The sequence below is a fragment of the Musa acuminata genome, chromosome BXJ1-4, assembly GCF_036884655.1.
Source record: "Musa acuminata AAA Group cultivar baxijiao chromosome BXJ1-4, Cavendish_Baxijiao_AAA, whole genome shotgun sequence".
NCBI lineage: Eukaryota > Viridiplantae > Streptophyta > Magnoliopsida > Zingiberales > Musaceae > Musa > Musa acuminata.
Window position 1 is genome coordinate 23,570,588 of NC_088330.1, and position 25,162 is coordinate 23,595,749.

Genomic DNA, 25,162 nt, shown 5'->3' on the forward strand with positions numbered 1-25,162 from the left:
AAACTTGGGTTTCACGTTTAAAATGCTATCTATATTCACTGATCGGTGAGGTTTACTTAATAGGTGTCTAAATTGCTGATTAATTTTCCAGTTTTCCCCTGAAAGGATAGTATTGGAACCAAAGTTGGATGCAACTTTTGTGTACCTGGTATGTCTTCTTCCTTGTTGCCACTATCACCAGCATTGATTTCTTATAGGACATTAATTGCTCGTATGATCATGACTAGGTATTTATTTCCAACACACTTTTAGACAGCTGAAATATAAGCCTTTGGATATTAAATAAAACTGCAACAAATGGAGGACACATTTTATGTCTTTACTATTTAAAAACTTATTATGATGTTGAAAATATTAGGAATGTTCAAGGGCATTTTATATCTTAGGAATCATGGTTGAATCTGGGCTTTCTGAATGTATATTAATGTCATGGGATAAGGGAGGATCCTAATATTTGGCGGGATTAAGTCAGACTAAATTTACAATGGCAAATTATACTTAGTACAAACCTTGCACTATATCTAAAAAGCCTCTCTATATGTTTATCTAACATCACAATTGCTGTGTGTTTGGTGGTAAGTAATAAAAATATGATATAAACATAAGAAATCTTTTTTATTAAGTATATTTCACTCCCTTAATAATTAGAATTCTCAAGATTTTAAACTGGCTAATAACTATAAATGCCCATACGCCGTAGCCGTCCCCGCGCGGTAAACAACAGATTTCTGGTTCGGTGGAGACGTCAGTACGCACTGCGTCTTCGCCTCTTCCTCGCATCCCCTTTTGTCGTTAGGGTTTGAACAAGTAAGCAGTCCTTGGCTTCGTCTTCCTGCTTCCTGCTTCCTGCTTCCTCCTGATCCTGTCACTTCGATCCTCTCACGGTCGTCGCCGCTGGTTGCTTCAGGCAAGCCTCCCCTTCCCCTCCCCCCATATGTTGTCTCGCGCTTCCTCTCGCTCGTAATTGGAGAGAAATCGGTGAATGTATCTGCATCGTCCCATCCAGAAACGCCGCTTTTTATTTCGTCACCCTTTTCCCTCTAATATTCCTTCTTGATACATGATATGGAAGAATCTTTAGATAGGGATTCATCCCCTCTGTTTTCCGAGGAGGTAAAAGAAGGAAGAAGAACACCGCACAGGAACATGCACATTTCATCATATAGGTGGCAGACAATATAGCTTCCTGCTATCAAACGTCAGATGTTAGGAAGGGTTGAAGCATTTCTTGCTCCCTGAAATAGATATCGTGAAACCATGAACATTTTGATTAAAATGGATTTATTATTTGCCCACTACCTGAGGTAGTAGAGTCCATTCGACAAGAAACCAACTCGATCTGTAAAAGGTTGCTAAGGGTTATCAAGAAAGGGAATTGATGATGGCCTTGCAGTTCCAAGGCCACAAGAAGAGCTTGTGAGAAAAAAAAGGGTAGCTATGGATCAATTCGAGATCTAATCATGTTCTATGCGCTCTCAAAGAGTCGCATTGCTTCTGCTACGTTGGGCAACGAGGGGATTGCACCCTTCTTGGTGGTGGTGATCGCCCCGCACGCATTGGCAAACCTCAGCACCTCCCTCAGCTTCTTCTCATCCTGCAGCCCAACACGCATCTCCGTACGGTAAGTATCTGGTGGCGGACAAGTGCTGAAGCAAACTGGTGATGGGATGTCACTCACCTGCAGCGCAGACGGGTCCTCGACGATCCGCCGGAGCAGTGCGCCGACGAACGCGTCTCCGGCCCCCGTCGTGTCCACCTGCTCCACTGTGAAGGACGCGACGGCGCCATGGAAATCCTTGGAGTTGGTCAGAGCAAGAGAGTTCGTTTTTTAGCTTGGCCTGCTCACTGGCGTTTGAGGTAGAGTAGTTCTAAGCAAGTAGAGATGTGTTCTATACCTTGGTGTAGTACTTGCAGCCCTTCTCACCGAGCGTCACCAGGAGGAGCTTCAGGCTTGGGCGCCAGAGCTGCGCGATCACCTCGTCTTCCACCGAGTCATGGCCGGTGAGGAACTCGAGCTCGACGTCGCTGACCTTTATGATGTCTGCCTCGTTCCAGATGCTCAGGATCTGCTTGCGAGCCTCCTCAGGCGATGTCCAAAGCGGCAACCGGAGGTTGGGGTCGTACGACAGCAGCGCCCCGGCTTCCTTGGCCACCTCCATGGCTTTCAGATGAGCCGATCTGCAGGGCTCCGTGATCAAGCTTATCGATCCGTAGTGGAAGATTGCAGCCTGCAGATCCATCCATCCATCCATCCATCCATCCATCCAAATTTATGAGTAATAAAAGGAAAGAGAATTAGACTTTTGATTTCTTGGCGGAGACGAATCACATGCTCATCACAAGAATCCATGCACCAACAAAAGATGAGCAGGTCCTATAGAACAAAGACATAAAGGATCGACCTTTCTGATGAGATCAAGGTTGAGCTCGGCCTCCGTGAGAAGCATGTCGGCGCTGGGGTTGCGGTAGAACATGAACTCACGCTCGCCGTCGGCCCGAAGCGTGACGAAGGCGAGGGCGGTGCGGGCCCCGGCGTCAAACGTGACGCCGGTGTCGTCCACGCCGTTCTCCCGCAGGATCGCCGACAGCATGCGGCCGAACTCGTCGTCGCCCAGCTTGCCGACGAACGCAGCGCGCCCCCCGAGTCGGGCCACGGCGATCGCCACGTTGGCCGGGGCGCCGCCGGGGGCCTTAAGGAACCCCGGGGCCTCCGCCAGCGACACCCCCGACACCGTCGGCACGAAGTCGATGAGCATCTCGCCGAAGCTCACGATGAGGCCTTCGCCGGAGTCGGCCATCTTTTAGGTGTTCGAAAGGGAGGAGAGACGAGAAGAATGAGTTATACGGGACAGAAGAAGAAAAAGAAGAGAAGGGGAGGTGGGTGTAATAAACACGGAGGGGGGGTGGGTGGCATGGAATGGTCAAACTATGTTAGCTTCGGTTGGATAAGTATAATACAATGGGAAGGAGACCTGTGGGAGAGATATATGCTCTAAAATTGATTCACGATACGGTGTGCTTTTGGCCTGGCACATAAGAGTGTCTACAGAGTTCTTAGGAGACCTGATTTGACTTTGCTTCCTCTCCGTTGTCTAATTGTGTCTTTGGAGGGTATGGTAAACTTGAAGTCAATATAATTTGTTAGGTATAATATAAGAGACTAGACTTTTGTGGTCCAAAATGTCTGCTGGGTATTCCAAGAAGGGTTGAGATCGGATACATGAATCTTGGATTAGGTTCCACCGGTATGCATGGAACTCTCAGATCTCAAGATTTAGGGCTTCAATATCTTCAACCATATTTTAAAATATTAATATAAGATTTTAGGGTTTTGGAATCGACAGAAAGGATAAATTGCTTATTGATATTAGATGAGATCATTTGGTTGGTTGATCATTCGTACGGCCCATAGGCTCACGAGGAATTACTCATGATTTTATCCTTTTTTGTGAACTTAAAAAAGCATGAGCCAGAGAGATCCGGTGAACTTATGAGTCTTTGGTTCTCATATTTCTTAATTTGAAATTAAATGATCTTATCAATTATTTATAGGGATAATTATGTTTTTTGATTTTTCTAGTCAGATCATAATAGAATCGGAACCGATTCTGGTTTAGAACTGAATCAGAACCGTCGATACTGATTTCAATATTCAATATTCATTCAAGAACTGGAATCAAATTGAATCACCTCGGTTTTGATTTGGTTGGAAACCATCGATCGGTAAACCATGAGGAGCATGGTTCGGTTCCGGTTGCTAAATATAGCCACCGTCAAACCGGGATTTGGTTTTCAAGCAGCAGCACCTTGTAATGACTGAAACATATCCACACGTCACTTTTCCTCTCTTTGCACACAGCTTAGTTGTGCTTCCTGAAAAGAGAAAAAAGAAGAATAAAAATCTCATGGCTGCTATACCCAAATGCAAGTTGTCACCGACGTGACTTTCCAACTTGCACCATGCCATTGTCATGGGAGCACAACTGTGTCATGGGACCCACCCAAACATTGACATTGGCAATGAAAGACGAACCAAAAATTCTCTGAGCATGCCAAAATCGTCATCCTGTCCTAACAAGAGAAGCGATACACGTAACCTTGGAATCAACAGGTACAATCTTATTTTCACAAAACAATTTTATTATTATCACTGGAATGAATATTGTTCACCAATAATGAATATAAATTCTAGGCATAATGATGCCCTGCCCTGCATCATAATCGTCCATTTAATCTTCGTCAAATTTATTGTTATTTTTATGTTTTGTTCTCAAACAAGTAAACAATTAACATCACGACGACTGCGTCGGATATCATTATTTGTTTTACTTGCATGATCTGCGATCACACCTTGGATCGATTCAAGATATACTATCAAATGGGAAGAATCGACAGCAAGTGCTGATGAGATGCATCAGAGAACCGAGGCAATTAAAAGAATTAGAAGATACAGCACCTACTTAATTAATTACCCCTTCCAAAAAATATTATTTTCTTCCTCGAATGAATTGCTTCTGTCATTGTAGTTTTGTTGTTGATCCCAAATTATATTTGGATACGTTTTCTCCTGGTTTTCGTATCCACATCCTAACCGACCCACGCACACCCCAAATTCCAAACACTTTGGAGTGAATTGCGGGACCCAGTCACATGCGTGTATGGTATTAGAGATCGCGAGTGACTTGGGGTCGGTTTTCCGCCTTACCAAACGCTCCACGGGAGGCAGCCATCGGGTTGGTTGGGGGTGAGTCGCTGCCAAACTTACCTTTGCGATGCGCGCTGACGTTATCTACGTCGATCATTAGTTTACCGGCGCCACGTCGTCTCTTTGTCACTTTCTCGCTCTCACCATCAATGCGTGAAGATGGCCATCGCAAATATCATTGCAATCGCGTTCATAGTTATCCAGATGGGATGCGCCAACCTTTTCTCTTTCGGAAGCGACAATAGATCGAATGGGCCGCCGCCGGCGCTCGCCCGCTACGCCTCGGCGCCCGGCGAGCTCAACGTGGTGGCGGAAGGGACCCCCTTGGTTCGGCGCAGCAGCGCCCCCGCGGGATTCTTCTCCCATCTCCTGATGGATCACCCTTTTCACCGATTCCGTTGTGTCTGATTCGGTGAACTTTATTGTGGGGTGGGTGTGCGTTTGCATCTGCAAGATGAAGTCAAAGCATCAGTGCCGGGGAGGATACGTAGCAAGAAGGTTTGGTGATTGTGATGGGGATACGAACCCTAAGAGGTGCACACGATAGGATATGGCTCGGTGCTAAGGACCATAATGGCATGCCATCATTTGTATCTTGTCACCTTGTTTTGTACGTCATTCCTACCTGGCGCTTTCATTTGTATCTTCTCCCCCGCCTCTACTCCCGGCCAACGTCTCCTAGTCGTGACCCTCATTGCCTCCTTCTCTATCGCCGCCCGCCTCCTCTTCGGTCACAATCGCTCGACCTCCTCTCCTCGCGACGATCAGAACAGAGCAACTTTGCATTTTTTGTCGTAGCCACCAATCATCGCAGTTCCCGGCCAGCAACCATCGTCGCCGCAGCTCCCGGCCAACTACCAATCCCTCGTTCTGTAGCAGTCGCCCTCCAACAGTGCATGCAACAACCGTAGCAAGTACGTTGTCCTGCCTTAACCCCAGCAGAGCACGCACCATCGATTCCTCTTCTTAACCTCGATCGTTTCAATGCCGCCTCCCCCTTGCTTAGCATCTTCTGCCACAATCACAGGTTGCCATCACCGAAGCCTCAACCCCGCTGCTCGGCAATCGCCCCCTTGGGTCATAGTAGCTGCAGCCACATCGACACAGTTGCTTTCCAATCTTGGCGCTCTCACCCTATGCAGCAACAAAAATAGGACAGCAACTCTTCCTCCAACGCAGTGACCGCAGTGTTAGGATCGGAGCGGCACTAAGAGGGGGGGTGAATCAGTGCAGCGAATTGAAACTCATAAGTTTGAAAATGATTTCGTAAATGCGTAGAGATTTCGATTCGACAATGAATGAATTGGTGAAAGTAACTCGAGTAAAGTGAGAAGATAAAAACCGAAAGCTTGCTGCTATGTAAATAATGGTTTAAGAAAGGTAAACACTCACACATTCAAGGAACACACCAATTTAAAGTGGTTCGGTCAAAATGACCTATGTCCACTTACGAAGCCTTCTTCGATGAGGCTCCCAACTTCTACTAGCAAATTACTTTGAAGGGGAATGACAAATACCCCTCTTACAATCTTTTACAAGTGGTTTACACTCTTACAAATTTTCAAAGAGAAAGAGAGAGGTGAACACTTAAGCTATTGAAAACAAGACTTGCTAAAGACTTTGCTAAGGCTTTATCTCAATCTCTAACTTATCAAAGGTTGTATTCTCTACTGAGAATTGAGGGGAATTTATAGGCCCCAAGAGGATTCAAATTTGGGCTCCAAATTTGAATTGCTTTTGGGTTTCCCGATGCTAGCGTTGCCACCGCTTGTTAGTGGCGGTGCCATCGCCTGTCAATGTCTAACACTGATAGTGTACTAGCGGTGTCACCGCCCAGTCCGGCGGTGCCACTACCGGACCTCTCGGGTGCTGGGCGGTGCCACCGCCCAATCCAGCTGTTTGCTGGTGGTGTCACCGCCGGAACTCTCGGGTTCTGGGCGGTGCCACCACCTAGACTATTTTAGCTCACTGGTTGGGCTCCAAACTTGGCCCAAACCAGTCCGAACTTGGGTCCAATTGGCCCCTAATCGGGTTATAAGATTAACCCTTAATCCTAACCCTAATTATATGTAAACTATGAAATTAAGACATAGTCCTAAATAAGTTTTTAACCGACAATGTCGAGTTTCCTTCCGGCGAGCTTTTCGGCGAACTTCCGGTGGACTTCCGGTGGACTTCCGATACACCCTCGGATTTCTTCTGACGGACTCCCAATAGGCTCCCGGTCTTGTGGCGAGTTTAACGAGTCTTTAGTAAGTAGCCGAACCTTCTCGGTGATCTCCATGAACCTCCGATGATCTCTCCAGCGGACTTCCGAAAACTTCGGCAAGTCCTCGATTTCTTCTCGGTTGGTTCCGGCAGCACTTCCGATGAATCTTCGGACTCTCGGCGGATTCTCGAACACCCATCAAACTTGACTCCGGTAGACTTGCTTTATATCTTCAAGCTATCGTAGTTAATCCTACACATTAAAATAAAACTTTGATCAAGATAATTAATCCTAAGCAATTAATCAAGTTGTCCGGCATGTCATTGGTCCCTCGACGCTTTGTCCGATTCTTCAGCGCATCGTCCTCTCTTGCGGCCTATTGCCTAATCGGCCAGTTGACTCCGCAACTCTAATATCCTTAGTACAATCTCCGCTCTTCTTGGCCCGATACTCGAATCCACGACCCAAAGCCTTCTGTCAATATGTCGACCGATCCACCGGCCCGACGTCCAATCTTCTGACATGTTCCTCCGGCATAACATGATTTTTCTGCTTTAATTGTCTCATCCTGATCGAAGAATCCTACGTCACTCAAAAATACAGATTAAATTATAAACACATATCAAGTGGTTTCATCATAAAAATACGAGATTCAACAATCTTCCCCTTTTTGATGATGATAACCACTTGATGACAGAGTTAACCTTAACTCCCAAGTTTAAACAAACTCCTCCTATCAATATACCATACTGATAGAACCTTGAATTTAAACTGAATTCAAGTCATTGCAATTATTCATCATAAATATTTGCAACACGTCATCATGCATAACATGATCATACTTCTCCCCCTTTGTCATCAACAAAAAGGAGAATTTCCACTATCATGTATTTGGAAATACAAGTTCAACTTATTGCATGAAAAATATAATATCCATTTTTTTCATCATGCAAGTTTGCTATCATCATAGATATACATGGTAGTACGATAGCAAGTTTACAATATATAAGCTAGCAAATTTTTTTTGATATTTTAAGACATGTAAGCTAGCAATTTTGAGATGATCAAGAAAGTAACTCTTACTTCTTGAAATATAAGTTTTGCTAGATGTTCAAGTTAACTTTTTGCTTCTTGAGATAGGCAAGATAACACTCCTTGGTAATATTCAAGATAACAATTTCTTCTCTTTTGAGAAGTATAATTTTTGTTTTTTTCTTGAATTGTGCGAGCTAGCAAATTAGCTTTCTAGTATGTTTTGCTCCCTCTTTGTCATTGTCAAAAAGAAGGGAAGACCCCTTACGTTAATTTCTAAATTATGACAAAGGTAAATAGCATAGATGAAAATTCAAGTCTTGAATGTCAAAATAATTATTTTATCATAATATTTCATCATGCATCATTATCATACGTTAAAATATTGCATGCATAATACCAAATCATCATATATATTTTCAAAACATATAAACTCATCATTATATGCATGATTCCAAATCATCATTCATATTATTTCAATCATTGTTTCAATCATCACTATAACTCATCATGCACAAAATGTAAAATTATCTAATATGATATAAACATTTATTTTTAAAATATTTATCATTATTTTCATATATGATAATAAAGTATTCATGATACCGAACATTAAATCAATATTTTTAAGTATTTATCACTTCATGATTGTTGGTACCAAACATGTATGAGAAAAATATTTTTTTTTTCTTAAACATTTATCATTTAAAGCATTCATGATACACATCATATGCAATACATCACATACATCATCATAATAAACTGCATATGTATCATTCCAAATCATAAATATTTCAAATCATCATGGTATTAATCTGTCAAATTATATCCTGCCATCCATGATCATAACTTTTCTCATTTTATCATTATAAACAAGAAAGAATAAGGGAAGAATAAAATAGTACAAAATATTTCAATTATTTCAAGGCATACAAGCCATAAATCCAACGGCATCATGTCATGAAAGATAAGACCTCTTGAATTACAAAAGACATGATTCATTTTATCAAATCTCTTCTTTTTATAAATAACAAAAATTGTAAGTGTACAAAGAAGAGATCGTGATTAAAAAAAATCTCAAGTAGTAAATCCAAGAAATCAAGATCATGATTTGAATATAAACTCATTCAAATTCAAATCGTCAAATTCATCAAAATCTCAACATTACTTTCAAGAGATTCAAAATGTTATACATAGATTTATCATAATAATCATCAAGATCAATAAGATAGAGAAAAATAATTTTCAAGAAAAAAATATTTTTCTCTTTTTAGTTATTTCAAATCATATGATTTTATTTCATTTATGCCAAATAAAAACATGTATCATGTTTAAAACCGAAAGTGTAAGATTTATTACGACAAACATCAATAAGACACTTTCATTATGATAAAAATCAATAATCCGTAAATCGCAAGATTCATCATGCATAATTTCGAATTATAAAACCATTAAACATGATTTTAAATCAATATGCTAAAGTTTTTTGTATGAAAACATACATCATACTTAAAACCGAAAATGTAACATTTCATCATGATAAAAATCGATAATCCATAAATTACTTAAAAATCACTATGCATAATTTTGAAATTTATTAAGCATGATCATTATGCATTACATTAAAATATGATTTTAAAATATTTAATATTTTCATTACATAATTTCATCATTATGCATCATCATATTTTTAAATTCGTACATACACAATTTTAAAACCATACATTTCATTTTTCATGCATGATACAAATAAATCAATCATCATTATGAGCATATCATACATGATATTCAAGCATTCATGATACATCATTTTGGCAACATGATCATAGCTTTTCAATTGATGATATCTAAATGTCAAAGTTCATTACATTCTATCATGCATGATCATTAACTTCTCATTTGTATTTCATGCATAATTTCATTTCATCACATTAGGAACATCAAGAAGAATTAATTGGGTGATGAAATAAATATTTCATGAATACACAAATTTTATATCATAAGTGTTTCATGCATTCATATCATCACATGAAGGAATATAAAAAAATTTGGTGATGAGATATTACTTCATGAATACAATAAAATTCATATAGCATATCATGGTTTATTAGAATTAGTCTTCTTTTTGGTGAATAGCAAAAAGAATAGTAGGAGAGCAAGATCTCAATTCATGCATATCAAATATTCAATCATCAAAATCATGATTCATCTAGAAAATTCTCCTCTTTAAATATTCAAAGAGAGAATTATGATGAACAATCTTGATTTACATAAAGTTTCAAAACATAATTATCAAGATCATAAATACTAAAAGACCATGAAACATTTCGACAAATCTCCTTTTAAATAGAAAACAATCTTGATTCATTCAATAGAAAGTTCAAATTATAATTACGAGAAATCAAGATCTTGATTTCAATAAAACCCATTAAATTCAAATCATTTTCTTAATCCATAAGATTCATAAAAATAATACAAATGGATTTATCAAAGTCAATAAGATAGAGAAAAAAAAATTTCAAGAAAAATACTTTTCTCTATTTAGTTGTTTCATACAAGCATGCCTTTGTCCTTTTTGTGCAATATATATATATATATATATATATATATATATATATATATATATATATATATATATATATATATATATATATATATATATATATATATATATATATATATATATATATATCATCAATCATTTAGGATCGAAAAATAAATTTTGTCATAAAAACCATCAAGATTCTAATCATTATTTCATTCTACACATCATGAGAACAATAAATTTGCACTATAGACAATCTCATGTTTTATCATTCAAGCTAGCATATATTTTTGCAATTAGCAAGCTAACAATTTTCTTTTTCTTTTATAATAGTGATTCAATCATATCATGTGATAAATATATCATAATTACAAAACAGTATTGAATCATAAAGAAAATCAATTTATGCATAAAATGTTCTAAGCATCAAGGTACATTTTCTCAAATTATGGGTATCGAAAAATCAAGAGAAAACAACTTAATTATTCATTTTGAAAAATATTCTCTTTAATAAAACAAGAGAATTATGATTAATAATCTTGATTTATAAAATGAATACTCAAGTTATAATTCCGAAAAATCAAGAGAAATCGTGATTCATTTTAACAAATCTCCTCTTAAATAAAAAATGTAAAGAATTCTTAGAAAATCATGAAAAAGATAGAATTCATTCGATCTCGTAAGAGAACAAGACATTAATTCATGCATATAGAATCTTCACTTAAGCATAAGAAATCTCAATTTACAAATTTCAAAAAATCAAGATAAAGCTAATTTAAATCATCAAATCAAGATCATTTTCAAGAGATGCACAAAAGTGATACAAATAGATTCATTAATTTCTCTTTTTAAAAAATCGATAAAGTCAGAAAAATAAATTTTTTAAGAAGAAACCTTTTCACTTTTTAGTTGTTTTAATTCATGTGATTTATTTCATACATACATGTTCTTTTCTTTTATGGCAAATAAAAACATGCATCAATGTTTAGGATCGAAAAAAAAAATCATAAAAATCATCATGCATAACTTTTAAAATCTCATGATAAAATCATCAATCATGGTATCAAAACATTTAATATTTTTATTACATTATTATGCATTAGTTTCATTGAACATAATTTTGAATTATTCTTATAGATAACTAAAACTTCTTTAGTTTTAATTTATGTGATTGACTTTATATTAGCATGCTCAAATTTTGTTCTTATGTCAAAACCATACATCATGTTTGAAAACCAAAGACAAGGTTCATAAAAAAATCATCAAGCCTTCCATACAAAAGCCATGCATCGTCATTGAAAATCAATATGGAAATCATCAAAATACACATTCTTGCTTCTCAAGCACATACATATGATCATTAGATTTAAATCTAACATTTTATTCTATAAACATAAAACATACAATTTTTTTTTAAAATAATTATTTAAAAAAAATACATCACGGAAAACATCAAGTAATTTCAAAATAAATTAAGGGGGTTTCGATTACCTCATCGTTTAAAGTCGTTAAGGTGTAGTTTGTCACCTTGCCTTTCTTGATTTTCTCCTCATCTTCGGAGGAGCTCAATTCATCCCAATTTTTTTCTTCTTGCATTCAAAGCAAGTAGTTCGGTTCTTTTTGCTTTTAAATTTTTGTTTCATTTGTAGTTTAAGTTCATCATCACTTGAGCTTATGCTCGAGTGGTCTTCATGTGTTCTATGTCCCAAATCCTTCATGTCCTTTGGAAGGTTATTCTCGAGTTCCCTTTTTGTCACATTATTCATTTCGTAGGTTATTAGAGACCCAATTAGTTCTTCGAGTGAAAATGTTTTAAGATCCTTGGCCTCTTGAATGGTAGTAACTTTTGGATCCCAACTCTTTGGAAGGGATCTTAGAATTTTAGTTACTAATTCAAAGTTAGACAAATCTTTACCAAGAGCATTGAGTCCATTGATGACATCCGTGAAACGAGTATACATGTCTCCGATGGACTCACTTGGTTTCATCCGAAAAAGTTCGTAAGAATGCACAAGAATATTGATTTTGGACTCTTTCACTCTGTTAGTGCCTTCATGAGTGACCTCAAGAGTTCTCCAAATATCAAAAGTCAAATCACAATTCGAAACGTGATTAAATTCATTTTTGTCAAGTGCACAATATAAGGCATTCATAGCCTTTGCATTTAAAGAAAACATCTTCTTCTCCAAATCATTCCAATGGTTCATTGGAAGAGAAGACATTTCAAATCCATTTTCGACTATGTGCCATAAATTCAAATCCAAAGTAAGAAAACTCTCATTCGAGTTTTCCTATAAATGTAGTCCATCCCATTGAAAAAGGGAGGACGAATGAGAGAGTAACCCTCTTGAAGACCGAAAAGAGCAATTTCTATTTATGTGTTAAACCAAAGTAGAAAACCGTGGGTCTGATACCAATTGTTATGATCGGAGCGGCACTAAGAGGGGGAAGGGAAGGGGGGGGTGAATTAGTGCAGTGGATTAAAACTTATAAGTTTGAAAACGATTTCGTAAATGTGTAAAGATTTCTATTCAACAATGAATGACTTAGTGAAAGTAGCTCGAGCAAAGTGAGAAGATAAAAACCGAAAGCTTGCTGCTATGTAAATAATGGTTTAAGAAAGGTAAACACTCACACATTCAAGGAACACATCAATTTAAAGTGGTTCGGCCAAAATGACCTACATCCACTTGCGAAGCCTTCTTCGATGAGGCTCCCAACTTCCATTAGCAAATCACTTTAAAGGGGAAGGACAAATACCCCTCTTACAATCTTTTACAAGTGGTTCACACTCTTACAGATTTTCAAAGAGAAAGAGGGAGGTGAACACTTAAGCTATTGAAAACAAGACTTGCTAAAGACTCTGCTAAGGCTTTATCTCAATCTCTAACTTCTCAAAGGTTGTATTCTCTGCTGAGAATTGAGGGATATTTATAGGCCCTAAGAGGATTCAAATTTGGGCTCCAAATTTGAATTGCTTTTGGGTTTCCCGGTGCTGGCGGTGCCACCGCCTGTTAGTATCTAACACTGACAGTGTACTGGCGGTGCCACCACCTAGTCCTCTCGGGTGTTGGGCGGTGCCACTGCCTAATCCAGTAGTTTGCTAGCGGTGCCACCGTCGGAACTCTCGAATTCTGGGCGATGCCACCGCCTAGTCTGGCGGTGCCACTGCCTAGACTATTTCAGCTCACTGGTTGGGCTCCAAACTTGGCCCAAACCAGTCCGAACTTGTGCCCAATTGGCCCATAACCGGGTTATAGGATTAACCCTTAATCCTAACCCTAATTACATATAAACTATGAAATTAAGACATAGTCCTAAGCAAGTTTTTAACCGGCAACGTCGAGTTTCCTTCTAGCGAGCTATTGGACGAACTTCTGGCGGACTTCCGATACACCCTCAAATTTCTTCCGGCGGACTCCCAGCAGGCTCCCGGTCTTGTGGCGAGTTCAGCGAGTCTTTGGCAAGTAACCGAACCTTCTCGGTGATCTCTGCGAACCTCCGATGATCTCTCCGGTAGACTTCCGAAACTTCGGCAAGTCCCTGATTTCTTCTCGGTTGGTTCCAACAGCACTTCCAACGAATCTTCGGACTCTCGGCGGACTCTCGAACACCCATCAAACTTGACTCTGGTAGACTTGCTTTATATCTTCAAGCTATCGTAGTTAATCATGCACACTTAAAATAAAACTTCGATCGAGACAATTAATCCTAAGCAATTAATCAAATTGTCCAGCATGTCATTGGTCCCTCGACGCTTCGTCCGATTCTTCGGCGCATCGTCCTCTCTTGCGGCCTATTGCCTAATCGGCTAGTTGACTCCGCAACTTCGATATCCTTGGCACAATCTCCGCTTTTCTTGGCCCGATGCCCAAATCCACGGCTCAAAGCCTTCTGTCGATACGTTGACCGATCCACTGGCCCAACGTCTAATCTTCTGACATGTTTCTCCGGCATAACATGATTTTCTTGCTTTAATTGTCTCATCTTGATCGAAGCATCCTGCATCACTCAAAAACGTAGATTAAATCATAAACACATATCAAGTGGTTTCATCATCAAAATACGAGATTCAATATGCCGCACTGCCCTCGGCGTCCACCTCATTGGCAACTTTGCATCGACAGTGCTGATGCCCTTGACCGACACTAGAAATAGGAGCTGAGATTATAGATTTGCAGTCTTACGCAATGGCCACCGATAACTCAGTGAAAGCATATATGGAAGCATTGGAAATCAGAATTGAGAACCGGCTGCAAGAAACACCTAATGATTTCAAAAAGAGCTTACTGGAGAGCCTCAGCAAATTTCAACAAGATAGGAGCTCAAGTTCTACGTTGCACAAATCTGAAAATACAGGAAAAGGGCCCCAAGATTGTGACATAAACTATCTACGCATTAAGGTAGAATTTCTGAGATGGGAAGATGGAGATCCGACTAGTTGGATCTCTAGGGCGGAATTTTTTTTTCGTTTTCACAGAATCCTAGAAGAATCCCAGGTAGAAGTGGCCTCAATCTAGCTCGATGGCGATGCAATCCAATTGTACTATTAGTATGAAACTTGCCATGGAGTTTCTTTGTGGGAGCAGTTTAAAAGAGGGCTTCTTGTTTGCTTTGGCCCATCCGAATATGAGAATGTTGATGGACAGCTCGTCAAAATTCGTCAGACTTCTACAGTGTTGGAATATCAGAGTAGGTTTGAAAAATTATCAAATCAAGCTAGAGATTGGTCGGAACGATAACTTCTGGGTACATTTATTGAAGGGCTTATTCTAGAGATCTATTGTGAAGTTAAGGCTCGTCCACCTCGCACTATGATAGCTACGATTTCATTTGCATGCTTGCATGAGGAAAAAATCAGCATGGAATATCGTCGAAACAGAGGTGCCAATAAATAGGTGATTAGCAAGCAGCCCACCCCATCTACTCCCAATCGAAATCCTAACATTCGCAGACTAACCCGAGAAGAACTCGAAGAAAGATCAGCGGAGGGTTTGTGCTGGCATTGCGATGAAAAATGGAGTATGGAGCACCGATGTAAACAAGGGCAACTTCTGATGATTGAACTAATTGGAGAGGAACCGAAAGCTAAGAATGTGGACTCCGATCATGAAGGTATAGATTCTAATGAAGATGTTGAACCTACCATACATACAATGCATGCATTAACCGACTACTCTAACCCGCAAACTATGAAAGTTGGCGAAACTTTGGAACATCAGTATGTTATAGTTTTAATTGATACTGATAGCACTAACAATTTTATAGGCAGTGAGACTGTTGACCGATTAGTCCACCACATTGAAGGTTATGACAGATTCGAAGTAAAGATCATTGATGGACGGATTTTAACTTGTGATAGCAAATGTTCAAAGATAAAATTGATTATATAGGGTCAGGAGTTTCTTACAATGATTACTACACTGAAAGATTGACCTGTTACTTACACTATCAAAAAGTGGAGACCATATTTACTTGATCAACGGGTTGTGATGCGCTATAGATAGCCTATGACTGAAGTACTGAAAGAGAAGCTCCTCGAGTTTGATGCTGCTCAGCCTTGAGGACAAGACTGATTTGAAGAGGGAGGAATTGTTTGGATCCTTTTTATAAGCCTTTGAATAATGTTTATTGAGTCTGTTTAGTTCAGTTAGAGTCAAGTAGAGGTTTATTTAATATTTATTTATTATTAAGAGTCCTGGTGGAACTCTATAAATAGTGATGTAACCCTTTCTTTTTGGTAATCAATCAATGAAATATTATTTCAGTCTATGAACAAACCCTAAGAGGCTGATCCCCTCGAAGTGATCAAGGAGGTCGATCCTCTCGAAGTGATCATCTCATTCTTCTTTCTTTTATGATAATACCTTAGGTCTTATCATGTGCACACTCATTTATTAGCCAGTCATCTATTACATCTAACAAAATAATAACATATCCGGCTGATGGTGAAGGGTTGTCTTGCAAGATACAAAATGAAGAGTGGTCATCCTAAATTATCATATTCAACTTGCTGGATTATGACTAGCTCGATGATGCGCAATTATGCATGAAGCTGTCACCGATAAGATCGACATTATAAAGAAATATGGATGACCTTATACGCTCTTACTTTGGCTAATCTACCAAAATCTATGTCGGATTCTTTGAACCTCTAAATATTAAAAATATAAAAAAGCTTGTAGACGAGCAACCTTACTAAAACTTTTTGAGCTTTTAAATAAGAAATATAGAAGACCAACATATTGATGATCTTTTAGACTGATATTGCAAGTGTGTGTGCATGCATGTGCGGAAAGAAAGATCGTGTAGCGATTTGAGGAGCATTTTCGTCGTATCTATCGTGTGGGTCACCGCTAGAGAGGATGACAGTTGATCTTTTTCATCCACTCCTACAGATATGAGATTTTACAAGGATATACAATCTCCCTATATAACAAATCTCACTTGATATGTGCGATTTTGGTTTTTCGTTTTGTTTTATGCATCAATCTTCACATGATGATAAACCCTTTTTCTTTTGGAAAATCTAAGATTTTTTTTTTCTGTTCTTCTATTACGCATGTGATACTCTGTCCAAGTTTCCCAACAATGGTATCAGAGCTAAGTTGCTTGTGCGATCGATTGGTTTTTAAACTACGTGTGTTGATGAATTACATAGAATTGTTTTTGCGTGATCACTATGATTTTTTCTCGTAGTTTTAAAATCTGAAACTGCACCTCTTTTCTTTGTTAAAAGGTGTTTTAGAGAGACCTTTTTATGTCAAAATTGTCAACACAAAAGAGGGAGAAAGTGCAGCAACTGTTGTAGCCTTATAGGTCAGCAAAAGGCTACTTGTAGCCTTGGCCAAGAGCCCTAGAAGAGGGTGTCGGCCTGGCCACTTGCAGTAGACTAAAAGCAGTCATGCTGCTCTCGGCCAAGTAGGGTAGAGCCCCTACAACCAAGGATTCTTGGCTGCAAGGGGAACCCCTGACGGCTAGGGTTTCCTAGCCGCCTAAGTGTCCATACGGCTAGGGATTCCTGGTCGCATGGAGCAAGCTAGCAGCTAGGGATTCTTGGCCACCCATGGCTGCCCTATAGCCAAGGTTTCCTGGCTACAGAGAGGACCTTAGGGGCTAGGGATTCCTAGCCACCCAACACTATCCTACGACTAGGGATTCCTGACTATAGGGGTGACCCTAGCAGCCAAGGTTTCCTGGCCGCATGGGACACACTAGGGTAAGGTAACCCAAAACTCTATAAAATAATTAATTAAATAGTTATTATTATTATTATTATTATTATTATTATTATTATTATTATTATTATTATTATCATCATCATCATCGTCATCATCATCATCTAGTAGTCCTACATGATGATGTATACATGTGATATATGATGTAGACAGATGATCATATATCGTGTGATATGATGTATATGTGTATGTGATGTGATTATTGTTATTATTGGAGCCTACGTGCCTTCATATCTTCTCTTTTATTCTAGGGCCACATGCTTATGATTATGTCGTAATTATATAAAGGGGCACGGCGGGAGCGTAAAAGTAACAACGAGACCGACGAGGTTGAGACGGACGATCATGACGTATGGAGATACATTGAGATGCTAGCAGAACTGATGAAGATAAGATGGATGATCATATGGCATGAAGATGCATCAATGCACAAATAGATCATGATGTGAGTGATTGGGCCATTGGCCCGAGCTAGATCACATTAGGCTATAGTTCAAGATCATCAGATTTGATTACTTATATGATGTGTGATTGCATATACACATACTAGACACACACGCATGCATGCACATGCACACACACACACACACACTCGACATAGTAGGTGTGATTGCTTATACACTGACTAGACATACACACACGGGCGTGCATACGCGGGCGCACACACGCGCGCGCGCGCACACACACACACACAATGTCTAGCGTGTGTGTGTGTTTAGTAGGTGTATAAGCAATCACACCTACTATGTCTAGTGTGTGTGTACCTAGTCATATGTGCCCTGCAAGCCACACACACACACACACACAATGTCTAGCGTGTGTGTGTGTTTAGTAGGTGTATAAGCAATCACACCTACTATATCTAGTGTGTGTGTACCTAGTCATAGATGCCCTGCAAGCCACACACACACACACACACACACACATTATGTCACCTATTATGTCATACACACACACACACACATGCGCCTACTAAATAATCACACCTACTATGTCTAGTATGATGGAGGCAGCTAGTCTCATAGTTGTTCGTGTGGGGACACCAGGGCTATAGTTGATACCGGGGAGGGTACAAATGCAGAATGGATTTCGAAAGAACACCGATATAACAGTTGTTCAGATAGAAAATGTCACAAAAAGCAAGGAATGCACTTTTGAAGAAACTTCGATAAAACGAAATATAGCTCACCACCAAGTTTAAAAATCAAAAGGGATACAGAAGATCACCACCCTAATGATAATAAACAAGGATACAAAACTGAAAGCAAAAGACTCACCACTCAAGGATGCATCCAAGAGATACAGAGTTCAAAAGAGCACTCCAAGAGAGCTTCTACCAATATCCTCAGTTTTCTAAACCCTTTCTAAGCCATAAACCCCAAAATAAATACTAGTGCATGAAACAACCCTTCATGCGTAGGAAATTTTGAAATTAAGTACTTTACAGCTGCTAACCAAATCCATTAATGTATTCCTTAGCCATGAAGAAAAGCACCATGATACAGCTTTATAACTGCCAACCAACTCCACTAATGTATTCGTTTGTGCAGGGAATATGCTGATGAGCTGTCTTATCTGAGTAGGCTGAGTTGAAGATTATGTAGCAATATTGTTGGTTGAAAAAAATATCATATTATCAGTATGGTCCATATGAGCAGATTGTAGCAAATTAGACACTCCCGTGTCAATCTCCCCTGGTTGAAAAAGACTTGTCCTCAAGTTCTTGTTTGTTTCGTCATCATGATTATAAAAAGGACTTAAATTAGCCACATTAAATATTGGGGATACTCCGTAATCATTAGGTAGCTCAATCTCATAAGTATTTTTGCCAATTCTCTTAAACACCTTGAATGAACCATCAGCCTTAGGTTTCAGTTTTTCAAATTTTTCCGACGGAAACCTCTCCTTCCTTAGATGAATCCAGACCAAATCACCTGCATTAAACTCCACAAGTTTTCTGTGTTTGTTAGCAGCTTGCATGTACCTCTCATTTTGTTTCTCAATGGTTGCTTTCACACCCTCATGTAGCTTCTTTATCTGCTTAGCTCTTTCATCAGCATCTCTACTAAATTGCTTTGTTGTAGAATGAGAGATTAAGTCCAAAGGACCAGTAGGATTAGCACCATAAACTACCTCAAAAGGACTCTTACCAATACTATGATGTATAGAACGATTGTAGGCAAACTCAATTTGTGGAAGAATGACATCTCATTGCTTAATATTCTTGCCAACATAGCTTCTAAGCAAATTTCCCAAGCTTCGGTTTGTTACCTCAGTTTGCCCATCAGTTTGTGGATGATGCGAGCTGCTGAAATTCAAAGAAGTACCCAGCTTCCTCCAAAGAGTTCTCCAAAAATGACTAACAAATTTTGAATCTCGATCAGACACCATAGTTCTTGGAATACCATGCAATTTAACAATCTCCTTAAAATATAAATCAGCAATATGAGATGCATCATTTGATTTATTGCATGGAACAAAGTGAGACATTTTTGAAAATCTGTCAACAACAACCATGATAGAATCCTTGTTCCTTTGAGTTCTTGGCAGTCCCAAAATGAAATCAAGACTCACATCCTCCCAGGGAGCATTTGGCACTGGCAATGGAGTGTACAAACCAGAATTTTGAGTTCTTGTTTTTGCCAAATGACACAATTGGCATTGCTTCACATGTCTATCCACATCTCTGAACATTTTAGGCCAATAGAAATTTGATTGAACAAGAGCCAGAGTCTTGTTCCTACCGAAATGTCCTCCCAAAACACCACCATGAGCTTTAGCTAGAATTACTTGTCTCAAAGAACAAGATGGAACACATAAAGCATTAGCTCGAAAAAGAAATCCATCAAAGATAAAAAATTGTTGAAAGGAACCTGATTTACAATTCTGCCATATCGAACCGAAATCCACATCATTCTCATATAGATCTTTGAATGTTTCAAATCCAACCACTTTGACTTCCATTGCTGATAATAAAGACTGCTTTCTGCTCAATGCGTCAGCAACTACATTTTGAACACCAGATTTGTGCTTGATTGTAAAGTTGTAAGATTGTAAAATCTCCACCCAAGCTGCATGCCTCTTGTTTAGCTTGTGCTGGTGATTAATGAACTTTAATGCCTCATGATCAGAATACAGAACAAATGGCTTGGCAAGAAGATATTGACTCCAATGAGACAAAGCTCGATAAATCACATAAAACTCCTTATCATAAGTAGAGTATTTCTTTCTTGTATCATTCAGCTTTTCACTAAAAAATATAATGGGCTTTCCATCTTAACTCAAAACAGCACCAATTCCCACATTAGATGCATCACATACAACTTCAAACACATTGTCAAAATTTGGTAGAACTAAGATAGGAGCTTCAATAACCTTTCTTTTCAAAAGCTCAAAAGCATCGTTAGCCTCACTAGTCCATTTGAATTTATCACATTTCAAACATTCGGTGATTGGAGCGACAATAGAGCTGAAACCCTTGATAAATATTCTGTAAAACGAAGTTAAGCCATGGAAACTCCTCACATCATGCAACGAAGTAGGTGTTGGCCAACTGAGAATAGCCTCTACCTTACTTTGATCCATCATGATTCCATCTTTTGAAATAACATACCCCAGAAACACCACACTAGAAGTAAAGAAATCACACTTCTTTAGATTAGCATAAAGCTTTTGATGCCTCAAAATAAGAAAGATCTCTTTCAGATGATTCATATGCTCCTTTTTGCTCTTGCTTGGAATAGGAAAGCGATAGTCCACTGTGATTTTGTTGATGGTGCGACTGTCCACGCACATTCTCCAAGAACCATCCTTCTTAGGCACTAACAAGGCAGGAACCGCACAAGGACTCATGCTCTCCCGGATTAACCCCTTTTTAATCAATTCATCAACTTGCCTTTGAAGTTCTTCATGCTCCTTGGGACTCATTCTATATGCTGCCTTATTAGGTAGAATAGCCCCCGGAATAAGATCAATGTGATGCTGGATATCTCTCAAGGGTGGAAGGCCATGTGGAATCTCTGTCGGTATAACATCTTCAAACTCTTCCAACATTTGTTTCATGATTACGGGTGTCTCCTTGTGTTGTTCATTTTCTTCTACTACTAGTAAAGCCATAACATGACCACCCTTGTCTAATTCACCTTTGCATTCACCATACGACATAAAAGCGTTAACTTTCTTCTTTGGTGCAGTGATTTCAGATGGTTGTAATGGAGCTAAAATAATCTTCTTTTCATTCACCTTAAAAGAATAAGTATGTTTGTAGCCGTCATACAACACCCTTCTATCATAATGCCAAGGTCTTCCCAATAGCAAATGACAAGCATCCATAGGAGCAACATCACACAATACTTCATCTTTATAATACTTGCCAATAGAAAATGAAACTAAACATCTTTTAGTTACATTGATGTCATTTCCTTTTTGTAGCCAACATAACTGGTATGGATGTGGATGAGGGATGGTATCCAACTTTAGCTTCTGCACCATCTCTAAAGATACCACATTCTCAAAGCTGCCGTTGTCGATGATCACCAAACATACTTTGCCAAGAGAAGTGCATTTAGTGTGAAACACATTTTTTCTCATCCAACTTTCATCGTCGGCCACATATGACACTTGTAAACTACGTTGCAATACAATAGACAAACCATGATCAGCATAAGTAATCTCTTCCTCATCATCATCGTATTTTGGTTCGTCGTTAGCTTCATCTTCTCCTCCATCACTATGATCTTCAACCAAAGTTACAATCCTCCTATTTGGACAATCCGAAGTAATATGCCCAAAACCATGACATTTGAAGCATTTTCAGCCACTTGGGGTAGAAGAATTAGGTGTTTTTTTGTTGCCAGCAGACTCTTCACCCTTTTCTTGCACCTCCGATATCACCTTGCTTTGGACAGTAGGCTTGGAACTTCCTCCTTTTGTGTAGCCTTCTTTTAAGCCATACCGAAAACTCTTTTCAAACTTCTGTTGCTTTTCAATTTTTAATGCCAGCTTGCTCACATCATTTAAAGACCAATATGGCTGTAGCTGAACAACTTTAGCAATCTCATACTTCAGACCTCCTAAGTATCTTGCAATTGTTTGCTCTTCCGGTTCCACAAGCTCTCCTTTTAACATCAAATTATCAAATTCTGCAGTGTACTCCTCCACACTAAGATCTTTTTGTTTGAAATCATGTATTTTGAGAAAGATCTCTTGTATATAATTATGAGGTAAATATTTTCTCTTTAGCTCCATTTTCATTTTCTCCCATGTAACGATCTTACTCTTCCCCTCACGTTCTCTTTGTTTCTTCAGATTTTCCCACCAAAAAGATGCATTCCGCCTGAGTTTGAGTGCCACAAGTTTGACCTTCTTTTGTTCTGGTAGTTCATGAAAATCGAAGATTCTTTCTACTGTATTAAGCCAATCGATAAAGTCATCAACATTTATTTTACCTTCAAATTCTGGAATATCAAATCTGGGATTATATTTATTCTGCCACTCGTCTTGGCCTTCATTTTTTCTCCGACATCTTCTCGACTGCCTTGGAAGATGAGGTGTTTCATCATCAAAAGTAAACTCTCGAGCGTCATTTTCATGCTGATTGTGTCTACTTTGAAGTTCGTCGATTATTTCATTTTTTTCTTGAAGGCTACGCAGCAATTTTTGTAGCTGCAGCCTCAATGACTCAGCGTCATCTTCATGGTCGCTACCTTCACCAACTACATCTTTTCCATTCCGCCTTGCCATGATCTCTAGCCTTTAGCTCTGATACCAAACTGATACCGGGGAGGGTACAAATGCAGAATGGATTTCGAAAGAACACCGATATAACAGTTGTTCAGATAGAAAATGTCACAAAAAGCAAGGAACGCACTTTTGAAGAAACTTCGATAAAACGAAATATAGCTCACCACCAAGTTTAAAAATCAAAAGGGATACAGAAGATCACCACCCTAATGATAATAAACAAGGATACAGAACTGAAAGCAAAAGACTCACCACTCAAGGATGCATCCAAGAGATATAGAGTTCAAAAGAGCACTCCAAGAGAGCTTCTACCAATATCCTCAGTTTTCTAAACCCTTTCTAAGCCATAAACCCCAAAATAAATACTAGTGCATGAAACAACCCTTCATGCGTAGGAAATTTCGAAATTAAGTACTTTACAGCTGCTAACCAAATCCATTAATGTATTCCTTAGCCATGAAGAAAAGCACCATGATACAGCTTTATAACTGCCAACCAACTCCACTAATGTATTCGTTTGTGTAGGGAATATGCTGATGAGCTGTCTTATCTGAGTAGGCTGAGTTGAAGATTATGTAGCAATATTGTTGGTTGAAAAAAAAATCATATTATCAGTATGGTCCATATGAGCAGATTGTAGCAAATTAGACACTCCCGTGTCAATAGTGCAAGTGCTCATTGGAGAATGAGTTCACTGATTAATCCACTCACAGAATGCTCGATAGTTGTTGACACCTCATTATCAAACAGCGATTTTGTCGTTCTAGTGGTGTACCTGGTCCTTAGACTTAAGACACTAAGGAGGTCCTGTATGAGTATTCCACTCTTTGATACTAGTCTTATAGATTTGGAAGTTTCAGATCTAGTATAGCCGATCATCGAGAGTGACAACCAACCTTATGAGGGTTATTAAGTGTTGATAGATGATCATCCATTCTCGATATCATGAGAGGAATTTCTCATGTATTCTTGCTCAAACAAATCCTTGGTCAAAGTCATTCAGATTAAGAGAGAAAGAGTTCTTCGGGAGAATCCGATTAGAGCGAGACTCAAGGGAAAACCATGTAGGCCTCACAACATTATGCCCAGAATACAGACTTTGAGATATTAGATGGATGAGAGACTATAGGTACATGGTAATTGAGGATAGATAAGTCTAAAAGATTGGATTCTCCTATATCGTCTTGTCACAGACAAAACTACAAATAAGGTATTTAATGTAATACTCATGTATGTCCATGTCTTTTGGTTTGTTCATACTTTGCACAATATGTAGAGGGATGGTCGAAGGCTTAACAACCCCAATTTAGTTGAGTTTGGTGGTCATTTTAGGCTTGTAAATAAAGGTTGCGTCATGTGAACACTTGTGGGAGATTTCGATTTGTAGTGGACCATTTTGAATCATTTGTTATACGACCGTTCAGAACTTGTAAAGTCTGTTTGTAATTTGCATTGGTTATGAAGTGTTCTCTAAAATGTTTGCTTGTGAATCCCGAGTAAGGTACTTTCTCTAACCTGTTTTCTCTTTTATATGTCCTAAGGGACCCTAGGAGGTTTCAGGAAGGCTAACCTTTGCGGACGGACACGTAAGGGTGCCGCACGATTTAGGCAAAACTAGCTAAGTCTATGACAGATGGTATCAGAGTGGGACAAGCACTCATAGAAACACTTGACAAACAAACGTGGGGGAC

At 38.9% G+C, this 25,162-nt stretch overlaps 1 protein-coding gene across 2 annotated transcripts; it reads right to left on the reverse strand.

Moving 5' to 3' along the window:
• Nucleotides 1-602: 602 nt before the first annotated feature.
• Nucleotides 603-2,882, reverse strand: LOC135650621 (fructokinase-1-like). 2 transcript variants are annotated; one of them, XR_010501579.1, is made up of 5 exons: nt 2,403-2,882; nt 1,896-2,228; nt 1,679-1,795; nt 1,300-1,594; nt 603-1,186 (listed from the first exon to the last, which is right to left on the reverse strand). XR_010501579.1 is itself a non-coding variant. In XM_065170110.1 (4 exons), exons 1-4 carry the CDS (start codon nt 2,796-2,798, stop codon nt 1,466-1,468), a joined length of 975 nt encoding a protein of 324 aa, XP_065026182.1. In that variant the 5' UTR covers nt 2,799-2,882; the 3' UTR covers nt 1,265-1,465. The 2 variants fall into 2 exon arrangements, 1 of the variants encoding a protein (XP_065026182.1); XM_065170110.1 differs by lacking the exon at nt 603-1,186 and having other exon boundaries at nt 1,265-1,594.
• Between the last annotated feature and the right edge of the window lie 22,280 nt (nt 2,883-25,162).

What these genes read in the sequence shown, in the direction of transcription:
- LOC135650621 (XM_065170110.1), bottom strand. Translation starts at nt 2,798, where the DNA reads ATGGCCGACTCCGGCGAAGGCCTCATCGTGAGCTTCGGCGAGATGCTC. An exon ending in ACCTTGATCTCATCAGAAAG is followed by an intron (nt 2,229 to 2,402) that starts GTCGATCCTTTA and finishes ATGGATCTGCAG; the next exon opens with GCTGCAATCTTCCACTACGG. An exon ending in GCTGCAAGTACTACACCAAG is followed by an intron (nt 1,796 to 1,895) that starts GTATAGAACACA and finishes ACCAACTCCAAG; the next exon opens with GATTTCCATGGCGCCGTCGC.